This window comes from Diadema antillarum, unplaced genomic scaffold, assembly GCF_040938485.1.
Source record: "Diadema antillarum isolate AM-2024a unplaced genomic scaffold, OU_Dant_1.0 seq00000850_RagTag, whole genome shotgun sequence".
Classification (NCBI taxonomy): Eukaryota; Metazoa; Echinodermata; class Echinoidea; order Diadematoida; family Diadematidae; genus Diadema; species Diadema antillarum.
In genome coordinates, this window is record NW_027271723.1 from 660,357 (window position 1) to 683,895 (window position 23,539).

A 23,539-nucleotide genomic window follows, 5' to 3' on the forward strand; every position below is an offset into this window, starting at 1 on the left:
AAATGGGCATCTGCCTGTTGATATGAAAATACACAAGAATAACAGGGTTTATATTGTGTGCACATAGAAGTGAAAAGATTGGATGGCATATTACTCTTTTCAGTGGTGGTGAGGCTGCATGTCATCATTCTTGTTCATTGCAATTTGTTCTAAATTTTGAAAACATTCTTATTCCTCATCCAAATCACTCTCAGTTCTGGAACTCTTTACCAAGTATAACTCATTTATAGTTGTACAAGTCTCAAAATCATCTAGAGGTTTCCTTTAAAGGAGAGTGAAACCCAATTTTTATACATGTTGTATGTTGATTGAGGGGATGCAGCCAGCAATAGAATAGAATAAGTACAGTAGAATACACTGCAATGAAGTTTGAGAAAAGGTAGACAGTCCGTTCAAAAGTAATCAATTTTAAAAAAGCTTTAAGTGTTACCATCATTTGAAAACAACACTACAACATCTTATGGCATCATGTCTGGACAACAATATAAAGAAAATTCAACATATTTTCACTTTTCTAGCATAATGGGAAGGTAATTCAGGGAATAATTTTCCTGGTATCGCATCGCAATGTGCTATGCATTTTTACACCACTGCTACACAAATTATCTTTTGTGTAGCAGTTTTCTTCCATAGAAGTGTACAGGTTATCATTTGAAGCATTGTTCACCAGCTTAAATTGCTAATTAAATTTGAGTTGGAAAATTATTCCCTGGTAATTGATATACAATGTATCTCTTTCAGGAGACCTGGGGAATAGTTTACCCTTAACACATATCAGTAACAAGTTGAGGGAATGAATGTTCTTTTCATAAGAAATTAAATTTCGTGGAATTCTCTTTATATTTTCTCTTTTATTGTTGTCCATACGTGATATAACAGGATGTTGTAGTCTTCTCATGCAGCAATGGTAGCACCATAACTTTTAAAAATTCATAACTTTCAATGGATTGTCCAATCTCCCTCAAACTTGGCTGATGTATTCTGCTTACATTGCTGCAGCCACTCAATTAACGGGTGTATTTGGGTTTCATTCCCCTTTAAAAGTTGGAGATGGTGTGAAAAAAAATGCTAACAAATCTAACATTGTTACATACTTAGAGAAATCTGTGCTGGTCTTGGCTTTTCCTTTCTGGTGATGGTGCCCTGGGGTCAAATTTTGCTTGTGTACACCGCAAGACGTGTATCTGGCTGCCATCACATCCTGTGACAGAAACTGAAGGGACCTTTAAAGCTACATTGCTTCTGCTTTCTCTGCTGCTATTTTCTAAGATAACTGTACCCGTATTAAAATCTGATCTTGACTACAGCTTGGAGGACGCAGGGAGACAAATGTTTATCCTGCCTGCCAGGAAGCATTAAAAAAGAGGGGCTGCAGTTGGCTGTACAGACTCTTGGCTGTTGAGGGCGCTGTGGCGCAGCCATGATAGGGTTGAGCCGTCGCTTCCGTCACATCTATACATTCCAATCAGTGCTGGCGCCATCTCTTGGCAGATGCCGAACCACCTTTTCTCATAATACTGTGCCACAGCCTGTCTTGAGATCAGTTGGGACTGTGTTTGCTCACCAAATCTGCAGCCTCACTAAAGCACAGGATCACCTTGTCAAGCCCCGATTCCTCTCCTTGGCCAAAGGACTGCCACTGTCGGGGAAGCATCTCGCAGCCGAGGCAGCAATGAGGGACTTGATGCACATTGCGTCGCTGGGGAGCAGTGCGGCTCACGTTGCCAGCGCGTCTCCGAAGAAGCCAGAGCGGGATGCAGACGCAGAAAAGTGCACCTCTGATGAGCCAGTCGTTGGCTCGACGGAAGAAGTTTATCAGGTAGGCATGATGTGTCAAAACATCATTTACATGTATGTCGGTACTGTGTTATTTTTTTTCTTTTTGTAGGTAACATCCGTCTTTACACTTATAGTATACACAGGTATTTGTGCATAATAAGATACCATATTCTAGTGGTAATAATACATACATATATACATAAAGAATACACACATATTGAGATATAAGTACATGTGTATATAATTTTATACAAACATTGTGTATGACATATTGAACATAAGGAAACATTTGAAAGAAGAAAAAAAAAACAGAAGATAGCTTGCCAGCATATTTGAATGATTAGAGATTCATCAACCAACATGCCACTGCACTTTTCTTGTTGTTTTCTCAATATCAGTGTTGACATGGCATATCATTGGTTTGTCCATGTAGTATATATGTCCATTTTGATAGGTAAATGTAAATTTTTAAAAACGTCTACAGGAAGCTGTGAGGAGACTTAACACACTGCAGTCAAATGCCAAGACCATTGATGAGATCAAGAAGAACAGGGACCGAGGTGCCTACAAGAACATCCCCGATGTCATCGACTATGCCAGCCGAGTTGGAATATCGGTGAGTGCATCTATTCACTTGTTCTTGGTTTGAATGCTTTAAAGGGAGAGATCACGTCTTACTTTCAAGGACGTTTGGAAGACTCAAATGGTTTTTAACATCTGTTTTCGTGATATAAGAACTAGGTCTTCTGCGATGATACTGCATAGGGTCATCTAGAACATCCATCATAGTTTCTTTAATGTTTTATTCTTTGTTAAATCGGTGTAGGCTGACATATGAAATTCTGTGGACTTTTTTTGTCCGTTTTTCTGCTGAAATCATCTGTAGACTCCAAAGCATGTGTGCGGAGCCTGGTCTGTCTGATAAGGATGGGAATGATGTAACCGGCTCCAGTATTCACTTATTGGGTTGATAGCCATGCACATTTTGCATCTTAAATAATCTCAATGACCTTTAACCAGAAATTGTGTACCTTACATTCAGCCGAGGTGTCAGTAGACCAGACGGTAAACGCTATAAACGTCCTCGGTAAGCAGTGGCAGGTACAAGGACGTATCAGGAGTGGGGTGTGTAGACTAGGTCATGGTAGAATGGATCAGGCAAGGATTGCCCTTTTTTTTTTTTCTTCTTTTTTGTGGTGTTGTCAGACTGAGGCAGGGGTGTTGCATTCACGCATCGATGAACACTTGCCTTTGTGAAGTAGCATACAGACATTGTTATTTCATTCCTTCCAGCCAGCAGTTTCTTTGAATGTTGTGTGGGAAGGTTTTATACCGTTTGCTATTGACTTTTCAGTATTAGCACTTTTTTTTCTTTTCTAAACCGTTGTGAAACAGTTCTCAGCACCATTGTGGGACCGTAAATTTTTCGGTTGGTATCATGTAGCATTCTTGTTAGAAATGCAAACCCTGTTTATGAGACAGAATTCCCTCCAGATCTTGACATTGGAGAGCGTTTTCTATCATAAGATTACAGGAAAGTGACAAAATATTGACCTCCTGTACCTTGACAGCTGTGAATCTTGTATTCATCTCAACAAGTTTATGCTAACAGATTTTTTAACCCAAACATTTGTAGATTCATTGTGCTTACAAATAAGCTAAACAAGAGACTCATAACTGAGTCAACTCGCGAAATTTGCAAAATAAAGCACCACAAAATATAACAAGTACTTACTTTAGGGGGGTGTTTCATCGACATTTGTCAGCGCTGACAATTTCAGCAAAATCCTTGGTTTTGATTTGATGAGATGCTCTGGTCACTGACTGTTACTATGGTGATTGTCAGTGCTGACAAATGTTGATGAAACACCCCCCAGATGATGCTATTTCACATTATATTCAAATACCACTGGAAGAAAGCAAAAAGTTTTCATTTCCAGAAATGCTCAATTTGCAAAATTGTAGTGTAAATGAAGTATACTGTCCACTTGTATTTTTTTTTTTTTTGATTCAATGCAATATTATGTTATTTCCATCCAACAAAAGGCAATGCACAATATAAAGGATATATAATACAAAGTATACAAGTGACAAATTTTATTGCTAAAAATTTGTGAGCAATACAAGTCATAAAATATAATACAAAATACTTGTATCGGCAAGAAGAATGAATCATTGCATAGAATGGATCAGGATATGACCGAAATACCAAATATACATTTTTAATTCTGATATCAACTAACAGTATCTTGACAAGAGAAAATATTGCATGAGATGGGATGCATAGCAGATTATTATGATGTAAAGTAGGTAAACTTCTAAAGACTGATGAGGGCTGTCATGATTAGTTTTTGCTGGTTGGCATGATTCACATATTGTTGCTGCCCGACAGCATTCGACAATGCAGATGTGTTCTCAGTAATGACTTACCTTGTGGTATACAGAATGGATTTATGAATTTTACCGGTAATCGTATTATGGTAGAGTGAGCATTTGAAATATGTGTTCAGGTCTGGCAAAGCTGCAGTTCCATGTCATAGGCTCTGCTTGGCACAGTATTATTCTCACGCATTGACACAGTCTTTTATCATTGGTTGATTGAGCAATTATCGAAGCCTGTATTTTATGATTTTCTTCCTCGTGCAATCTCTCCTACAACGTAGTTTCCGCAAGAAGTACAAAATACTGTAGGCTTTTGTCATTGTCAGACCACGTGATCAGTGCAGCTTTTGATTTGTAATCATTTTCCGTCTAATGGCATCACCCTCTTATCTTTGTATAACTGCAAGAAGTACAAATAAGAATAGTGCTGTGTCCTTGATCATTCAAGAATTGTAGTCACCAGACACATGTAATACTTTTGTATGCTTACTCTAATCAGTGACTCTCACTGTCTTAGGATTTAGGAAATGGAGACTCAGATATGAGGTCTTCCTTCAGATAAAGCAACAGCACCGCAAGGACTTTGTCTGATTCTGTAACCTTGTGATGACTCTGTGCTAGTTCCTGTCATGGGTTACCATTTGCAGACCCCACAGGACTGTTCCAATATTCTATAGACTCAATTAAATGTGGACCACAGATCACCTGAGTTGTATCTTTTGTAATACATGCAGAGAGAAATGTACATGGAACAGCAACATGATTTAAAATAATAAAATATAGATCACCTTTGTATCTTTTTGTGACCCAAACAGGGAATGATTTACTTAGAACAGGACTATGATTTTAAATGCTCTGCCACTTGATCTTTGTGTTTGCTTTGATAGATAGATTGGGTGAAATGAGAGGAACAGAACGAGATGAGTGTCATAAAAATTGGCATTGAAATGGGAAAGTTGTTGTCTTTTACCAGTAAACAGTCAGATGTTTTTACCCCCCCCAACCCCCCCCCCCCAAAAAAAAAAAGAACCACCACTTGATAAATAGATGGGATAAAATAAGATGAACAGAACGTGAAGAGTGTCATCAAAATCGGCACAGATATGGTAAAGTTGTGGTATTTCAAATAGGACCTCCCCCCCCCCCCCAAAAAAAAAAAAGAAGAGAAAAAAGTAAGAAAAAAGGTGACATAAGTGGAAGTTGCAACCCTTCATTCAAATTAGAGGTGATGATGCCATCCCCTCTCATGTCCCTCACTGAATAATGAACAAATTATTCACTGAAGATCCTTTATGACAGGAAATCGTGAAATGAGAGTAGGACTTATCCTTTGCCTCAAGTTATTGTACGTTTAACCTTGTGATAACTAGGCAATGATGACTTCTAAGTGGGAAGACATTAACTTGCCAAGTCATTCAAAAATGTGGTTTTAATAGTTTGTGTGTTTGTGTGTGTGTGTGTGTGTGTGTGTGTGTGTGTGTGTGTGTGTGTGTGTGTATGTGTGTATGTACAAACTACTGGGGAGGGTCTTAGGCAAAACATACCACCCACCCCCCCCCCCCCCCCCACCAATTTGTCTGTGTGGTTGCAACAGATATTACTATTTTGTGGAAACTTTGGGAACTTTGAAGTTCCATAACGTTCTTATTTTGTCTTTGTTTGAAAATGGGAAAATGAGTGGCTGAGTGAGTGAGTACATCAATGTTTCCTTGCTTGTATTGCAAACTCTACATAGTGAATGACTGTTTAAAATAGTGATGCAATGATTATGATAGAAGGCACAAATACCGGTAGATACCAAGATGTGAAATGACATGCTGATGACATTAAAGGACACGTCCAAAGTAATATTCGGTCAGGCATGCTATTCTTTTCAACCTGTTTGATCAGTACATACAATCGGAATTGAGATAAGGCAGTTTTATCACAGTCAGAAGCCAAATGCGAATTCAGTTTGTCAGATGTGGTGACACTAGAGTTTGACGGCCAAGATTTTAATGTCCTTCACAGCTCGACAGGCTGGATGACCTGTCGGTGATCCATGTGGCCGGGACCAAGGGGAAAGGATCTGTCTGTGCCTTCACAGAGAGCATTCTGCGGTCAAGTGGCTTCAAGACAGGATTCTATAGGTAAGAAGAAGACCCTTGTTGCATGTCTGTCACAATCACCAAGATGCGGCTCAGAAATAGCAATTAGAGTGAAGTCTTGCAACTCTTGAAGCGAAATGTCTTTGTGCTCTGGATGAAATTATCGGAAGTGTCACCAAGATAAAGGGAAAAATCTGTGTAGAGTTGAATTCATTGTATTTGTAATCTTGAAACGAAGTATCTTTTAGGTTAAAAATAAGATATGTGCAGTACGAGTCAGGTAAAGGGAAAATCTGTCTGCAGTCTAAGTCATTACAATATGTAGTCTTGAAACAATGCATCTTTAAGCTTTGAACGAAAATGAGCAAATGAGTAGACAAATCTGTTACCAATTGAAATTCATTGTATATTTTGTCTTGAAATATATTGTCCTTAGCTTTGTTGAAAAAAAAAGAAGTACCAGTTAGTTAAAGAGAAAATCTGTTACATTTGAATTTGTTGTATTTAGTCACAGTGGATATTTTAGATTTAAAAGAAAAAACAAGATGGAGGTGCACTACAGTGTGACCTTTGTTCAGCAAGTTTGTAGAATTTGCAATGTCACATTTCATAGCTATGTTTTTCTAAAGGGTCATTTGACTCAGAGGCTGGAAATAGAGGATTCTTTTTTAGTTTTTTTTTTGGTGGTATGTATTTTACGTTGGTAGTTGTATTGACTGTTTAGAATGTGATGTAATCTGCTCCTTATCAACCAGACATTTTTTGAACTTTAGCCGGCTGTCGGAGGTGTGTTTGCCAATACTTGTATCTTTACCATGCACTCTTGACAAACAACTATGTTTGACTGTTATCACAGCAATTCGTGGGGACCGTTTGTAGTAGAATTTCGTACTCTCTTCGTCTGTGATGATAAAACTTAAGATTTGTGATTGCCTTTTCATGACAGTCTCATTTCTGGGGCTACTGTCATCTGTTTGAATGAGGCAGACATCTGTAACACCTACTGTAAAGCAAAATAGTTTTGAGGCATGAAATTTTTGCGAATCAGAGCCGATAGCCTTTTTCGCGGCATGGCATTTTTGAGACATTGCCAATGGCATTCGATGCACATGGTGTAGACAAGAACTTTCTTGTGCATTTTGATTTCACGAATCTTGGCTCGCGAAATTCTTACAATTAAAATGCATGCGAACATTTCTAGTTTTACAGTATACACAAGTCTATTCAAGAGTTTGTGGCGTAGTGTATGCGCAATTCTCATTGTATGTCATGACAAAGATTCGCAGTGATACGAGCTGCTCTGCCGTGACCGAAGGGAGATAGATTATTGCGATGACTTAATCTGTGTCGACATTGTCTTCCCACCAATGCCGTCGTTGCCACGGTCACAGCTCCCCCCATCTCGTGGAGGTGCGAGAGAGGATCCGGCTGAATGGCAAGCCCATCTCCAAGGAGGACTTTGCCAAGTATTTCTTCAAGGTCTACAACCGGCTGGACGCCACCAAGGACCAGTACCAGGGCAAGATGCCGGCCTACTTCCGCTTCCTCACTGTCATGGCGTTCCAGGTCTTTCTGGAGGAAAAGGTACTGTCTCCATGTCACCTTGTTTTTCCCCTTTTCTTTGTCCACTTTTGGAATTCATACTGTATGCGCCATATATTTAGCGAGTCTAAATTTTTGCGAATCGGGACTTCCCGACGATTTTGCGAGTGTCGCGAATGGTTAAAATCGCAATCGTGGAGTATGATACTGAATGGAGAAATGTAAACGTACATGTCACATTCATATCAAGATCAGAGTCTATATTTTTGTGTGTTTTAAAATACGCGAATAGCGCCGGACTCGTGAAATTCGTGAAAATAAAAACCTCGCGAAATTTTGGCGTATATAGTATATGACAGCTGGTGTGAGAGGAGGGTTGTGTTTGAAACGTAGATTAAAAACGTAGATTTGTCTCATTGTTTTTTTTTTCTTTTTCCACAGCCATGTTTTATAGAGAAGTATTATCAGCTGCTTGCAATTTTGTAAATTTGGCCTGAAGGCTAATAGAGGCATTATGTTGATTGTCTCTTTAAGATAGCATTATGCACAATAAAACAAACAAAAATGGCAAACAGAGAGAGAAAAAGTGAGGAGCTATGCTTATTATGGTGGCCATCTGCACTTGCTATAGCTGTTATTTCCAATATCTATTTGCCCTTATAATGCGAGATCAATTTAGGTCTACTTATATATTTTTGTATGAGTCATTGTTTGTCATTTTTGTATCTTACTACACTGTACATCTGTCTCCTGCCGGTAATAGACTTTATGTTGTAAAATGTTGTAAAATATCAGTTACTGTATTATATACTGGAAGCACGAAAATGAAGTCCTTCCTGCAATAAGGAAACAAATCAAAATAGAATGAGAAGGAGACATTAAGCATTTCATAGTATTTCCTCTTCCAGTTTTAAGGTATCTTGTGAAATTTTATGCATAGAATAAATTTGTGGTTTTTTTTGTGTGTATATGTAGGCCCTATATAAAGATTTATTGAAAAATCAACAGTTCTGAGTTGCCAACTGACTATAATTGTGCTGGAATCGTTGCAGGTGGATGTAGCTATCATGGAGGTCGGGATTGGTGGCGAATACGACTGCACAAACATTATAAGGTCAGTGAGGGTCGAGGAGCCGATTGTGTCTCGCTATGTCGACGTCTCCCCAAGGAAGTGATGTGAATGTCACCTTCTCTGGGACGTTGATTGCTCACAGAACAGGCGTGTTTGCACCATGCGCTGTCGGGTCGTGGCTTATCTCTGAAAGTCCAAACAATCATGTCTCCTGAGGAGTAGATATTGAATGAAATGTGCTCTCCTGTTTATGTGATGTACCAAATACCATGTACTATGCGGTGGCTTTATTTTATTTAATTTTTTTTTTAGTCAACTGATTTTTGTAGAAAATTACCCCAAAACATTCTCTCACATAGCCCAAATACAATATAGTATGTCATTTTCAAGGATGGGCATTGCTTACATTGCTTCTTGAAAAAGGAATGATACTTGTTTGTTATTGTGATTCTGTAGTTTTTCTTTTAATAGCAAATTTAGCTACTTGCTCATTTTCAACAAGTCCTAATGTGCAGACTATGTTGGCAAAGTGCTGGTATATGATGTATCCAGTATGCTTATCAGAGGCTTGTTATTCAAGATATCGTAAGCATTTGCTCTGTTTGAGACTAAAGTAATCACTGAAGTTCTCCTTGGCCCAGAGGGTTGGATTCTTTATCTTGATATGAAGATTGGGGGGGGGGGGGGGGTGGTAGCAAAGACATGTTTGTAGTTAGGGTTGGAGGGAAGATAGCAAAGACATGTATGTTGAAGTTCGCACAAAGGGCATCCGTACTAGAGCTACATGTACACACATATGATAATAAATGGCATAAATACTTGAGGCAGAATGTTGTAAGGCCAAATTGAGCTCTACATCAATCTTCCTCTTCTCATATGGCACAATGTGCCTGGTTGATACCATTTGCTGACTATTGCCAGTCACCTGGGGCGAATACTAGGGGTCAGCATCATTAGTTAGTTTGTCTTGTGTGGGTACAGTGTAGGTAGGTGGACCACTTCATCGGGTAAGCATCCTGGTCTTTGCAATGAATTAATGAAGTGGGACCTTTTGCATACTTGAGTCGGGGTAACTCACACACAGGACCTCCATTTTAATGTCCTGTTGGAGGGATAGAGTGTTTTGCCTCCTACTAGAGGGGACGGGGATGATTACACACAACATTGCTCAGCCAGATTCTGGAAGTGAACCTGTTTAATTTGGATTGAGCGGCAGCTGCATTTCCGACTGAGCCAAATCACCACCCTACTCTTTCTATCTCTGGGTATGTAGAAAACCTGTTGTAGTTGGCATTTCATCTCTGGGCGTGGACCATATCGGTGTTCTGGGCTCAACGGTGGACAAGATAGCCTGGCACAAGGCAGGCATCATTAAGGTGAGTCTGGCCTCCTGGTAGGTGGTGGCAGATACCGGTAGCTTTGTGCCGCGCCCAATTCATTTCCATACATTGTATGCAATTTGGCTTGTACATTACTTACTGAATATTGACTTCCTGAAGATTTGAACCTCCAGTCAACTATGCGAAAGTTGATCTTAATGCTACTGAGGAAATCGCATCGTCTTAGTGATAATGAACCTATGCGTGCACAGAGCAATACACACATAAGGCTGTGAATGTGAATTTTGTCTTTGCATTTTCATCGCCTTAGACGATTATTCAAAGCGTGCACAACCAACTTGTATGGTAGCCCTACTACATATCGGCCACCTTCTTTTAAACCGACCGAGTATAATTCGCGCACTGAACACTCAGTATGCACTTCTCTGCGCGCAAAGCACATAAAGATGGATTGGCTTTGAATGTAGATGAGGATGGTGTGGGAGAACGCAATAATTCACTGTTCATTAATGGTTTTGATCAAGGACAAAATTTCAAATGAATATTTTCACCAAATCGTAATGACAGCACAATGTAATGTCTATGGAAGTTTCTAAAAGGCTTCTAAAAAGCTTCGTACAACATGGTGTTCAATACAACTCGGTTTGCGTGCATTGTCAACACAAAAACAGCGGTCGATCCTAATAACGCGATTTACCGCCGGGAGCTGAAACGAGGCCACGCAAGTTCGTCGGCGATATTTTTGCACTGAAACTTTGAATTGAAAAGGGAACAACGGCATTTGATAGAGCTGGATTTTCTCAATCACGTAGGTGAAATTTTTAACGTGAATTTCAGTGTTAAATAATCTTATCAAGCAAATAAACATTAGGCGGTCGATGAGTAGTAGGTCCAACCCTACAGAGTTGATTGTACATTGATTTATATAACAGTGCTATTGCAGCTGAAAGTGCTGTGTGTAGGGGGTGGGGGGAAGGATATTATCGTATATATCATATATGTAAAATACAAACACTTCATTGTATAAATAAACTTTGCTATGGACACACTGTGTGGAAAAAAATAATGGATTGTGTTTTGATTCAGTGACCAAAGCAATTGTAGATTTTGTTTTTGTGTTTCATTATATGCTCATGCCTTGACATCAACTGTACTTCGACTACCCTCCCTCAAGTCTTAATAATGCCTCAGCCTATCGTGATCATTCAGTTATATCTTTACATGTCATTCTTATCACCTTGAACAATTTGATTCTCAAATGATCAAATATTAACCTTTGCACAAGTATTTTTTTTTTACTTATGTCCTGTGTATTAAATTAGCCTTTGATGGCATAATGTTGACAAAGAGGGGATGAGTTCTTCAAATCATTTTTTTCCCCTTGGTAATTATTTGATTGAAAGTCTGCTGTGCTTGATTAAATTTGTATTTGTTGTAGTCCATAATAACTGGCGGATGCTCAGCACACACACAAAAAAGGTGGGAGACAAAATGGGATTATTCCTGGTGTAAACTGTGTTTTCCAACAGGAAGGAGAGTGCAGTGCGAGTTTTTGTACATGCTATTCTGAGGCATACTTCAACAAATTGTGCATATCACTTTGTTGGAGGTTGAATGGTACTTCAAAGGGAGGTCTGCTGCCTCCAAAGAGGGAATCGTGAGAAACAAAACGGATGTTATACAAATGATGCACAGGATAGAGTGCGTTAGTGGAGATGTAGCGCACTCGAGGGTATTTACAATTGTGAAACATGCACGAGGCGAATCCGAGTGCATGTTGCACTACATTGTAAATACCCGAGAGTGAGCTGCATCTCCACTAACGCCACAAAATAATCCTGTGCATCATTTGTTTTATAAAATGGGTCGAAAACTAACAGCATTTTTCACGTAGGACCTACCTTTGTGGGTCAATACCAGTCAGCTCAAGAATCGATGTCCGGAGATGTTCGTCCCAAACATTTACGCACGTCGCACTCGGAAATCCTGCACATATGAGTACTGTACGTATAGGAGTGTACGTACGCCACACATGTTATGCACACAAGAAAGGCCGGCCGGCAGCCCGAACTAGAAGTTGTTTACAGAATTGACAGCGCGTATAGTAGCGCGAGACGCACTTGTAACAACTGATTGAGTGCGCACTGCTAGTGTAAACATTGTGATGTCAGGCCTTGCATGTTAGTGAGAAATTAATCCACGCACACGTGACTCATTTCAGCGCTTCCAATTGGCTACATTCTTGAACCCATTTTATAATAGATGATATTCATTGTGTGAGATACATACATTGAATATCCTGTCAACTCTATTGCCTTATTTATGACCTTTCAAATGAAAAGATGCTGTATGAATTAGAGTAAATGTGCCCTTTTGACTCTGTTTTGTCATCGATGTGTTTGTATATGTCACAGACGGGAAGACCAGCTTTTACTGTTCCTCAGCCTGAAAACTCAATCCAAGTGATACAAGACAGAGCCAAGGAGAAAGAAGTTAGTGATGATTCTTATTTAAATTGCTGCAATTCTACTGATATCATTTGCAGTGTACATTGCAAAATTTTGTTATTAAGCTGTACTGCCGTAATTTAGGACTTCCAAAGTAGAAAAATGTCGGTCTCATTGAAGATGAACTGATATTGCATAGACACCTGCCTGAGTATACTCAGGACTAATCTTTAATTGGTTAAGCCAATTAATGAATATGTGGACTTGCATTGTGATCAAAGCGATTAATGATGCACCATGTTTGAACCGCATGAAGAAGGATTTCTTTGAATCCCACGAGAGTCTGTGGTGGTAATCACACCCTATGACAAAAAATTTATGTTGTAACTGATGCGAACCCAACAGGATGTTTCATGTTTTGTTTGTAAGTTTGTTTGTTCTGCCAATTGAAGTCATGTGTTCCAAAGTTGTCTTTGCATCTGTTCACGCATACATAGATCAAACTGACCTAGGGTATTCATATTAACCGTGATATATCTCCATGTATGTACGACTATACTAAGACATGAGAATTTCTTTACATTTTATTTTCATGCTTTTCAAGTGATTACGTCCTAAGTATTGGATGTTATTGGGCATTGATATTCAAGTCATGATATGATGATTTGCCGGCCTAGTTATTTCGTAGATCTGGCCAGGGCTGGGGTCCAAATTTGGCATTCTTTGATTTTGTTGTCAATCAGGGACTTTTATCTTATCAAATCTAATCAAACATGATGCAATTATAGCATATGACAGATTGACTAACTTGACATGATTTGGGGAAGATTCTGGTGAGGATCAACAGCCTGTGTAGAATCTTGCCGTATTTGTCACAACTGAGGAAACGGGAAATCATTTTCTTGCTTGATTTCGGTCATCTGCAGGCATCCCTTCACGTTGTGCCCCACCTCGCCTCGTACGACTTCCACGGCCACGACCTGACCCTGGGACTTGCTGGTATGCATCAGTACCTCAACGCCACGCTGGCCCTCCACCTAGCCAAGACGTGGGTCACCGAGAAACATCCAGGAAAATTCTCCTTTGAAGGTGAGTGGACTTTCTTTTCTGCAGTTGTCTGTCTGGGCACAGTGCCATTGGTCATTTCATGCTGAGTATCTCTGCATACCACAGTCATGGACGAATCAAAACTTCATACTTCTTGATATTTCCATTTTATTGAATATGGTGCTCTGTAATAAATGCTACACTCCCAGTTAAATACCTCATTGCTGACATAAAGGTAATGAACTGCACACACTCTTGTCGTTGTAAAGTCATGGTGGAGCAACTGAGGAATTAATGTTCCTGGAAGGTGCATGCAAGGCTTATTGCTCAGGAGCAGACCATTTTCAGCTTAAAGCTAACTAGGCAGAGGTGCCTGGGAGCCCCTCCTAGAGACATTCTGCGCTATATGTTGCCATTGCAAAAAGCTGTCTCCGCAACATTACAGGACTTTTTCTTTTGAGTGTCCCGCATCTTTTGACCCCAAATTTGCAACTCCTGGACACAAGGTTACGAAGTTATGCATTGATACGTACATGCATGTCAGACCAAATATTGCTAAAAAATGTGAGTTCCTGTACAATTTCAACACAAATTGTGCCTTTTGTCATATTTCATAAAAGCATGATTATTGTTTTTTGCATTTATCGATTAAAGTCAATTGATAACATACTTTAATGCTCGGAACAGTGTTGCCAACAAATTTCATCAAAAGACAGTGAAAAACAAGAAGTCAAAAAATAAAGAAATACAGTGTACATAACAAATTAGAAAAAGCCAATGAAATACTAATGAAATTATGCTCGATGGTACAACTTTTTTTTTTCACTTATGTTTGCTAGGAAGACTAGAAAGAATATGTATGCCATAGGTATGTCTTTTTGGAGCTTTATGATAATGATTTATAGCAAAAAGTCCACCCCCCCCCCCCAACGCAATTGCCCGGCATAGAGTTAAGTCATGTGAATTGAATTTGTTAAAATTTGCCGTTTAATAACAACAGGTGAGGAGGAAGAGGAGGGGCCAGCTAGCAAACATCGTAAAGTGACGGAGACGACGCAAGTCAGCGAAGAGGTTCTGTCAGGAGGAGACGTTCTGGAGGCAACACCCTTTGCTCTCCCAGAAGAGTTTATACAAGGTGGGAAGGACTATATGGTACGGTTGTCATGGTAGTAATGACTTACATGAATATTCATGTTGTCATGTGATGCATTGCATTTTGATGTTTCATGTTGTATTGCAGTTGGTTTTATCATTGTGTTTTGATTCAGCTGTGTCTGGTGTTCAAAAGTTCAGGATACTGTAGGTGAACACTTTTCAGTTGATATTGAAGTGTGCACTTATTATTCTGTTTATTGATCAATGACCTACAATACAGTGTGTATAAAAAGAAAAAAGAAAAAAAAAAGGTAATCCAACTTTTGAGGGCTACTGTTTCATAATTGCCAGCTATGGAGAGCACAATGTCGGTTGTAGGGAAAGAAGAACTCTTTGTCTTTCCATTGGTACCGAATTATGCTGACAGTGTCATGCATGACTGGGCACATGAACTTTAATGACAACAGTGACAAATTTGCACTTTTTCCAAGTTTTAAGTGTCACATGAAGGAACAATAAATGTCTCGTTGAATGTATGAGATCTGTCAATGAAAGTGGCCAAATAATTAGGCCAGCCTGTGCCTGTGTTTACGGTTTCTTCTAACACTTTATGATCTCCATAGCGTTCCATAGCTGATAATTATTAAGTAGTAGCCCTCCAAAGCTGGATTACCCTTTTTTTATGCCTCCGCCAACGAAGTGGCCAGAGGCATTATGTTTTCGGGTCGTCCGTCCGACCGTCCTTCCGTCTGTACGTCTGTACGTCCGTCCGTCCGTCCGTCCCGTTTTTGTCTCGCCCACCGGAGGTGAAGGCGAGACTAAGGGATCCAAATGGCGTCCGTCCGCCGTCCGTCCGTCGTCCGTCCGTCGTCCGTCGTCCGTCACAAATGTTAAAGTTTACCTGCAAGACTCTCTTATGATGCATAACTTGGCAACTGTTACAGCAATGGCAGCCACACTTGGGTGATAGAAGCACTAGGGGTATCTTCATGTTATGGTGTCGTCAGAGGTCATGTGATGATGTCAAAAGTCATTTGAGGTCATATATTAAAGAGTATGTGCAAGACTCTCTTTTCTATGTTAAAGTTTACCTGCAAGACTCTCTTTTGACAAATAACTTCACACAAGTTGCTTGGATTACAACCTAACTTGGGTCATAGATGCACTGGGGGTACCTTCATGTTATGGTGCCGTTGGAGGTCACAGGATAAGGTCAAAGGTCATTTGAGGTCATACGTTAAAGTTTACTTGCAAGACTCTCTTATCACATGTAACTCGACACATGTTGCTACAATGGCAATCAAAGTTGGGTGATGGATGCACTGGGGGTACCTTCATGTTATGGTGCCGTAAGAGGTCACATGATAAGGTCAAAGGTCATTTGAGGTCATACGTTAAAGTTTACTTGCAAGACTCTCTTATCACACGTAACTCAGCACATGTTGCTACAATGGCAATCAAACTTGGGTGATGGTAGATGTCTCTTGGGAAGTTGAAGGTAACCACAAGGTCAAAGGTTACAGACAGGGGTCAACGAACTTTTAGGGCCCAATGTTAAGTTTTTAGGGCGCATTTCGTTTATGGCTCATAACTTTTGATCCCTTTGTCCGTTTGTGACCAAACTTGGATGGAAGATGTCCCTTGGGGGGGGGGGGTGAAGGTCGTCACAAGGTCAAATGTCACAGACAGGGGTCAACAAACTTTTAGGGCCCAATGTTATGTTTTTAGGGCGCGTTTTGATTGTGGCTCATAACTTTTGATCCCTATGTCCATTTGTGACCAAACTTGGATGGTAGATGTCCCTTGGGGAGTTCAAGGTCATCACATGGTCAAAGGTCACAGAAAGGGGTCAACAAATTTCTAGGGCCCAATGTTAAGTTTTTATGGCGCGTTTCGATTATGGCTCATTACTTTTGATCCCTTTGTCCGTTTGTGACCAAACTTGGATGGTAAATGTCCCTTAGGGTGTTGAAGGTCACCACAAGGTCAAAGGTCATAAGCAGGTCAATTAACTTCTGGGAGTTATGAAAAATATTAATTCCTTATACGCGAATGGACGAGACACAATTTGGCGATTGCCTTGTGTTTTTGTCGATATCTCCAGAACCGTGAGGTGGTTTTGCATCAAACTTGGTATGAGGATATATCCTGGGGGGATAATACTTTGTTTGGATTTTAGGGTCACGGGGTCAAAGGTCAAAGGTCACCGGTTATTTTGTGAAAAAAAAGGTTGAAATTTCATGTTTTTCTCCATATCTCGCAAATGGTTCAAGGTATCTTCATGGAACTTAGTATATATGCATGTACCGATGGGCAGTGATTATCTAGGGAAGTTGGGGGTCATGGGTCAAAGGTCAAGGTCAACTCCTCAAAATATCACTACTTTACTTATATTTATGCAATGCCTGAAGGATTTTTTTTTATAACTTGATGTATGCATGTATAACCCAATATATATTCTGTGGGAAGTTTCTTGCCAAAAGGTCAAAGGTCAAAGGTCAAATGAAAGTGCTAAATTGCACTTCTTCCTCCATATCTCAAAAGTAACTCAAGGTATTATCATGAAACAATACATATTTATGCATGTTCTACCTAACAGTGATTCTCTTTGGAACTGTGAGGTCAAAGGTCAAAGGCCAGGTTTAGATAATACTATTTTACCATTTGATACTGAAATTATACTTTTTCTCAATACCTTGAAAATTACTCAATGCATAAACTTATAAAAGGGTCAAAAGTCAAGTAAAAATCATCAGTTCCCCCAAATACCTGCACTCTGACGTTTTAATCATTCATCCAATTGAACCTAGTTCTAGGAAAGTGAACATTCAGCACATTTGTGGCAAACCTGTCATTTTAATATTTTGCCAATTGTGTGAAACTGTCATCACATATTGTCAAGACATTGTACTATAGACCTATTAGGAGAACCATGCATTATTGCAGAGGCATACACCAGTCGCTGTAGCGACATTTCTAGTTTTTATATGCACTGTATTTCAAAATGCTAAGAATTTTTCCAGTGAACATAAATCTGTTACATAACAATTACAGTTTTATTAGTTCAGTGGAGACAGTTCGAAGATTAGTCATTGGTTATGCTGTATAATGTATTTATGCTCAGTAAGAGTACTCATTTGTGTTATATATTATGTTATTTTGATTTTTCTTCACTTGGGAAGAATTGCAAAGTAAATGAAATAAAACTTTTGTATACACCAAGCAATCATGATTGTTTGTAGACCAAGTTCTACATGTATGCAAAAATTTTACAGTGGTACAGCTGTACCTAGGTGTGCCCATTCAGAAGATACACCTGTAAGTGAAATTTGGTTATATCATGAAGTTCCATTTTGCTCAAAGACCAGCAACATATATGTCTGAATGGTACTGTACAACTTCAGGCTGTCGCTCTTTGCACCCCTTGTGGGAAAACTATGAGACAACACGAGGGACTCTACTTTTAAATATGTTATACATTATATGCTTCATATTGCAACTTATTCTTATTTTGTATTTATGTGTTTGTACTCTCATACTCTGAGGGTGTTCATAGACTCAATTGAATTACTTATGTCAGAGACGGACCTCATTCATGTCTTTAATAGGCCTTAAGAAATGCTACTGGCCCGGCCGAAACCAGGTCGTCCGTCGGGAGAAGATCACATACTACCTCGATGGAGCTCACACACCGCGCAGCATCGCGGCCTGTTGCCGCTGGTTCCACGAGAAGGCTGAAGCCGAGGCTGAGAACATCAAGGGGCCCGTTGCTAGGATACTCATCTTCAACTCCACGGGGGACCGGGATGAGTACAGTCTGCTCCCGAAAGTGGTGGTAAGATATCGAAAACAGTTGCAACAACTTCTCCCGAGCTGAGATTGAATGGACATATAAATATGATGACTGTTAATAAGTTGGATAACTTGATTAATTTGGTCGGTTGGACTTTAGGAGAGAACAGTTTCATAACCTGTCTCAGTTGCTTCTATAGTACCGACAAACAGGTGTGATGGATAGTGCCTCAATTGACAAAATGTCCAGGAATTCGAAGATGTTGTGATAAGTTGTGTCTCTAACCCCTCCTCCATACAGGGAATGATTTTCCACACACACACACAAATGGTTTCCCAGGCCTCTTGTTCAAACCGCCTTGGGTTCCTTATTGAAGATAGCTACAGTTGAACCTCTCTTATCCGGCCTCCCTTTATCCGGATCTCTCTATTATACGGACGCAATCTCGCAGTGATTTTTTTTAAATAATTACAGGAGGAAAGGGGGATTCCCAACTCCTTGAGAACTCCTACACAAACACACATGAATTACATATTACTTCCAACATGATTAACATACATTACATCAAATTTCCTTCCAAATTGCTTACCTTCAGACATTTTAACATCCCCAAACATCCCCAAATGTAACAATGAAAATGTTGCAGTATACATATTACTACATGTGGTACTACAATGAGCTACATCAGTACATGTGTATGTATATGTACATGTATAAAGCATTGAGTCTCCCGTATCCGGCCAAATCCCTTATCTGGATGAGCCCCGGTCCCGACTTGTCTGGATAGAGAGGTTCAACTGTACTTCCTTTTGCTTCGAAATTTCCAGGGTGTCTACTAAAGAGGCAAACCAATCACCCCTTCACCCAACAATGGTGATTACCTGTTTGTCAGTCAAAGCAAAAAGAAGAAAAAAAAACGAAAAATGATAATAATGAAATAAAAACAAAATGATTGGATTATTCATGAAATAATTTTGTCTATAACTTTTACCAGTATATCCAGTTGACCTGTTTGAACAATTTATTCAACTACCTGGATGAATCAAAATCCACATCGCCATGACTGCTAAAAGTTGGTTTGAACTCTGGTGACGACACAGAGCTATGTGGGAGTCATCCATTAAATAAATTTCTTACCCACCTTTGCAGTGATACTTGATCCTGTAAAGCAAACATATATCTCACAGAAGAGCCTTAGTGGATAGTTGTCAGACACAGGCTTGCCGCATCACATATTGTATGCAGATATTTGGAGAATATTTGATAAAAAGGATGTTCTTTTTCTTTTTCTGGAACTGTGGTGACATTGTGATTCAGTGGAAATGTGATTTTAGAGGAACATGTAAAAATTCTTACAAATGAAATGGAATCATGCAAAGATCACAGTACAAAAGGAAGAGCTAATGGTTATCTTAGATCAGTGAAGGATATTTGGAAATAGTTCTTCAACTTTGATCATCTTGAGAGTACTGAACTCTATTTTATTAGATTTGCTCCATTTCAAAACCACAAGCATGTACAGCACAGTTGTAGTTCTTTGTGTACTCCCTACATTTCTTTCTTATGTTAACCAGTACTGGATGAAAGTCTTAATTCCAGGTCTCTGTCTCAGATCATCTTGTGGTATGTCATGCAAATATCAAATGTTTATGAACACTATTGCAAATAATTTCTGTATAACTTCAAGAGGGATTAATGCATGGGATTGATACCACACTCTGCCATTTCAAATGTCTTATTTCAGACCTGCAACTTCAGTGGAGCTGCGTTCTGTCCAAATATAATAAGTCTTTACAGCCATGACAGTGTAGCTGGTAAGTAGAAATATCTTCCTTTTCTGTCAAAAACAGAAACTGGAAGACCAAAGAAGATTTCTTAGTTTGAAAAAGATGAACTAGGGCAATTCATCCAATTTGCACTGCAGTACAAGGGACACAGAATTGCCAGCTTTATAACTTGTCCATTTGTACATTTGAATTTCAGAAATGTCAAAGGTTGATATTGGAGGATAAGGATACATGAAATTTAGTTTAAGCCTATACCTTCAATAAATGAGTGCAAAAATAAAGAGAGAGTATTTTCATAATCGTTTACTTTGCAGTAAATGTTTGGTTGGCCCCAAACAAAAACCGAAGACCATTGTTTGTAATGTGGAATCTCTAGTAGAGAGAGAGAGAGAGAGAGAGTGAAAACGGTATGGCTCAGGATCAGTCAGCTCCCTAGCTGACTCTGATTAGGACACAAGGCAGCATACCAGGGTATTCTGTTACAGAACATGTATGATAGCAGTTCTTGCTAGAATAGCAACATTGTGTAGCAATGTCGTTAGTTGGCTTCAAGATAATGCATATGCCAAAGTTATACAAATTCCTCCACAGGGCCTCTGAGACTCTTTTGACATAAAGGAGTACAATCTACATGGTGACACCTCTAGATTATGTTGCTCTTTCTTTCCTCTGGAGCAGACACAACAAATTTCACCACCACTACGGAGAGACAAATGAAGCGGTGTAATCAGAACCTTGTGGCTTTCCAGACGCTCCTCCAACAACTTCAGAGCAAGTCTTCGTCCCCCGGAACAGTGTCCTCTACCCCGACAGCTGCCGGCGATTCTGATCATCACAATCTTCACACTGTCAGTGATAACCCCTCCCGTGTAATAATGGACCATCCCAGTAGCACAAACAGCCAATCAGCAGAGGGCATCTATTCCTTGGACTCTGACTCCGCCTCCAAGGAGGTGCACCAAACCAAGGTGGTGAAGCTGCCCTCCATTCTGGATGCACTGCAGTGGGCGGCCTGCGGCAGGGACCCAGTCTTGAGCTCCCCTAGCAACCATGACCCCACCCCATCCAGCCATGCCATAGCAGCCAATCACATCCAGGTCCTGGTGACTGGAAGCATCCATTTAGTAGGAGGGGTGATCCGTATACTAGATCCCAACTTAGTATCACAGAACTCTTCTGACTAACACTGCATTACTGGCATTACTAAGTTACACAGAGCTGAATGTAGTTAAGGACACTGCCTTACCATGTGTGGGGTACAAGAGTTAGTGTTGGTAGGACAAAGAAAGATTTAAAAAAAAAAATCATTCAACCCCCTCCAAAACCTTTGAACATTATACCCAAATGCTAGTAAACAAAATGAAAGCGATATGAATGAATTAACATCTGATGACTTGCGTGCTATCAATTTCTTCCATTAATTTCTTCTGATTTCAACTGATGTGAAATGCCGCCTCGCAGGCAGTAGTGCAATTTTCAACCCATCAACCAGGAAAAATGTTGCGATGGTTGTGCTAACTTTACCTTCCCCAACAAAATCTTGTCATGTGTGTCCAACGTGAGCTCATGACGTTGAGTAAGTTGTGCCGTAGACATGCAGTCTGTTCTGTGACAATCATCTCACAGGAATGAAATCCCAGCGTTCATTCTTACCTTTAGAAGTTAGTGTTCACAATGACAGTGACGTACAATACATTTCTTGATTTTGCCAATGTGCTTTCTCTAGACTGTGAATATAACCACATGTGGAATAATTCTTAGTAGGCCCCTGCTGATTTGCAAAATATTGGCATGTGCAGTACAAGATTTCAACCCAATTTTGTTTGTTTGTTTTTTCAATTCAAATCTTTTGACGTCAGCAGATTTGGCTGCACTCTTGTAGACAGCGTATACCACGTTATGTTTGTAGTTTCCTTACTGTTCAGTGACATAGGCAGTGATATAGGCTGTTGTCATTCCAACCGTGGCAGATTAAATGCGTGGTTTGTGGGAGTTTATTTCATGCAGGAATTTCAATTTACTTTGGTTCATGTTAAAAGAGGCTCATAGAGTGTGTGTCTAGCTTTTTATGTGCTTAGCCCTGTTTAAAAAAGGAAATGTAGCCCATTGCATATAGTGTATTTAGTCATACACCTCAGGTTTACTTGTATAGGGTTTGTGAAGGACTTTGTTTTGTTTTGTTTATGTAGACTGACCAAATTCCGAAAGTTTTTGCCTGTCAATCTTACAGATATTTCATTGGAGTGTGGTGTATACTCTAGTATGTCTTTCTAGTTAGTACAGTCTGTATGTGGCATTAATCATAACCAAAGTAATGTAAAATAAGCATAAGGAGGGATTTTCGACCTTATGCATGAATATCTAATTGCGTTATGTGCCTTAAGTTTACAGTTGTACCGACTGTTTGCACAATGAGAGTAGTATGTCACGGTGCATTTTATGTCCCACCAACCAAAAATCATGTTGCAAAATTAGATACATTTATGTGTATGATGTTTAGTGAATTTCAAATAAGAGTGCAGCAGCAAAGTTTTTTGGCAAAGTGATTATCAAAGTTTTTGGTAAAAAAACCCCAAACATTAATTAATTTGCAAGTATTCATTCACTTACAGTCAGGATGTAGTTTTCTTTGTTTTTGTTTTGTTTTTCTTCAATTTTGTTAAAGGTTTGACAGAGGTGGGCCAAATTGATGTTTAAAAAATGTATGTCTTGTGTATAAATGCAGCAAAAAGTAGATAGATAAGATTTTAATGGTCGCTACCAGCCTTCATCTGAGGGCAGCACTGTAAACCCGGAGTCAAAGGTCATGTATTCTGACGTGTCTTCTCATTAATGGGGCAGAGAGTTGATTACAGTCATCTGTGGTGCTTCACAAGAGAGGACTACTACCTCATGCATATGTATGTCTGATACAGGGGAATCCCGTTAAAATGAGCTTTTTGGAACCACCGACATTTCCTAGTTATGGTTCCATGACATTTGCTCCTGCGACAATTGCTCCCACAAAATATCTGCACGCTACTTAAGCCAAACATAAATTCTACCCACGAGCATAACCCTCATCCCAAACTATACCTAAGGCCCTGGATCACATTCCTACCCTAACCCCAGGTCCGTTGAGAAAATACGACCAGAGCAATTGTTGCAGGAGGAAATGTTGTGTCACCC

At 39.6% G+C, this 23,539-nt stretch overlaps 1 protein-coding gene across 1 annotated transcript; it reads left to right on the forward strand.

The window, feature by feature from the left end:
- Positions 1 to 1,312: 1,312 nt before the first annotated feature.
- LOC139740388 (folylpolyglutamate synthase, mitochondrial-like) lies at positions 1,313 to 21,764 on the forward strand. The gene is made up of 12 exons (XM_071650982.1): positions 1,313 to 1,819; positions 2,264 to 2,395; positions 6,172 to 6,290; positions 7,640 to 7,832; positions 8,843 to 8,904; positions 10,136 to 10,238; positions 12,617 to 12,694; positions 13,576 to 13,738; positions 14,697 to 14,831; positions 18,400 to 18,626; positions 20,329 to 20,398; positions 21,050 to 21,764. The coding sequence occupies exons 1-12, from the start codon at positions 1,421 to 1,423 to the stop codon at positions 21,553 to 21,555; spliced, it is 2,187 nt and encodes a 728-aa protein (XP_071507083.1). The 5' UTR covers positions 1,313 to 1,420; the 3' UTR covers positions 21,556 to 21,764.
- Positions 21,765 to 23,539: the final 1,775 nt, after the last annotated feature.

What these genes read in the sequence shown, in the direction of transcription:
- LOC139740388 (XM_071650982.1), top strand. Translation starts at nt 1,421, where the DNA reads ATGATAGGGTTGAGCCGTCGCTTCCGTCACATCTATACATTCCAATCA. An exon ending in CGACGGAAGAAGTTTATCAG is followed by an intron (nt 1,820 to 2,263) that starts GTAGGCATGATG and finishes AAACGTCTACAG; the next exon opens with GAAGCTGTGAGGAGACTTAA. An exon ending in AGGAAAATTCTCCTTTGAAG is followed by an intron (nt 13,739 to 14,696) that starts GTGAGTGGACTT and finishes TAATAACAACAG; the next exon opens with GTGAGGAGGAAGAGGAGGGG.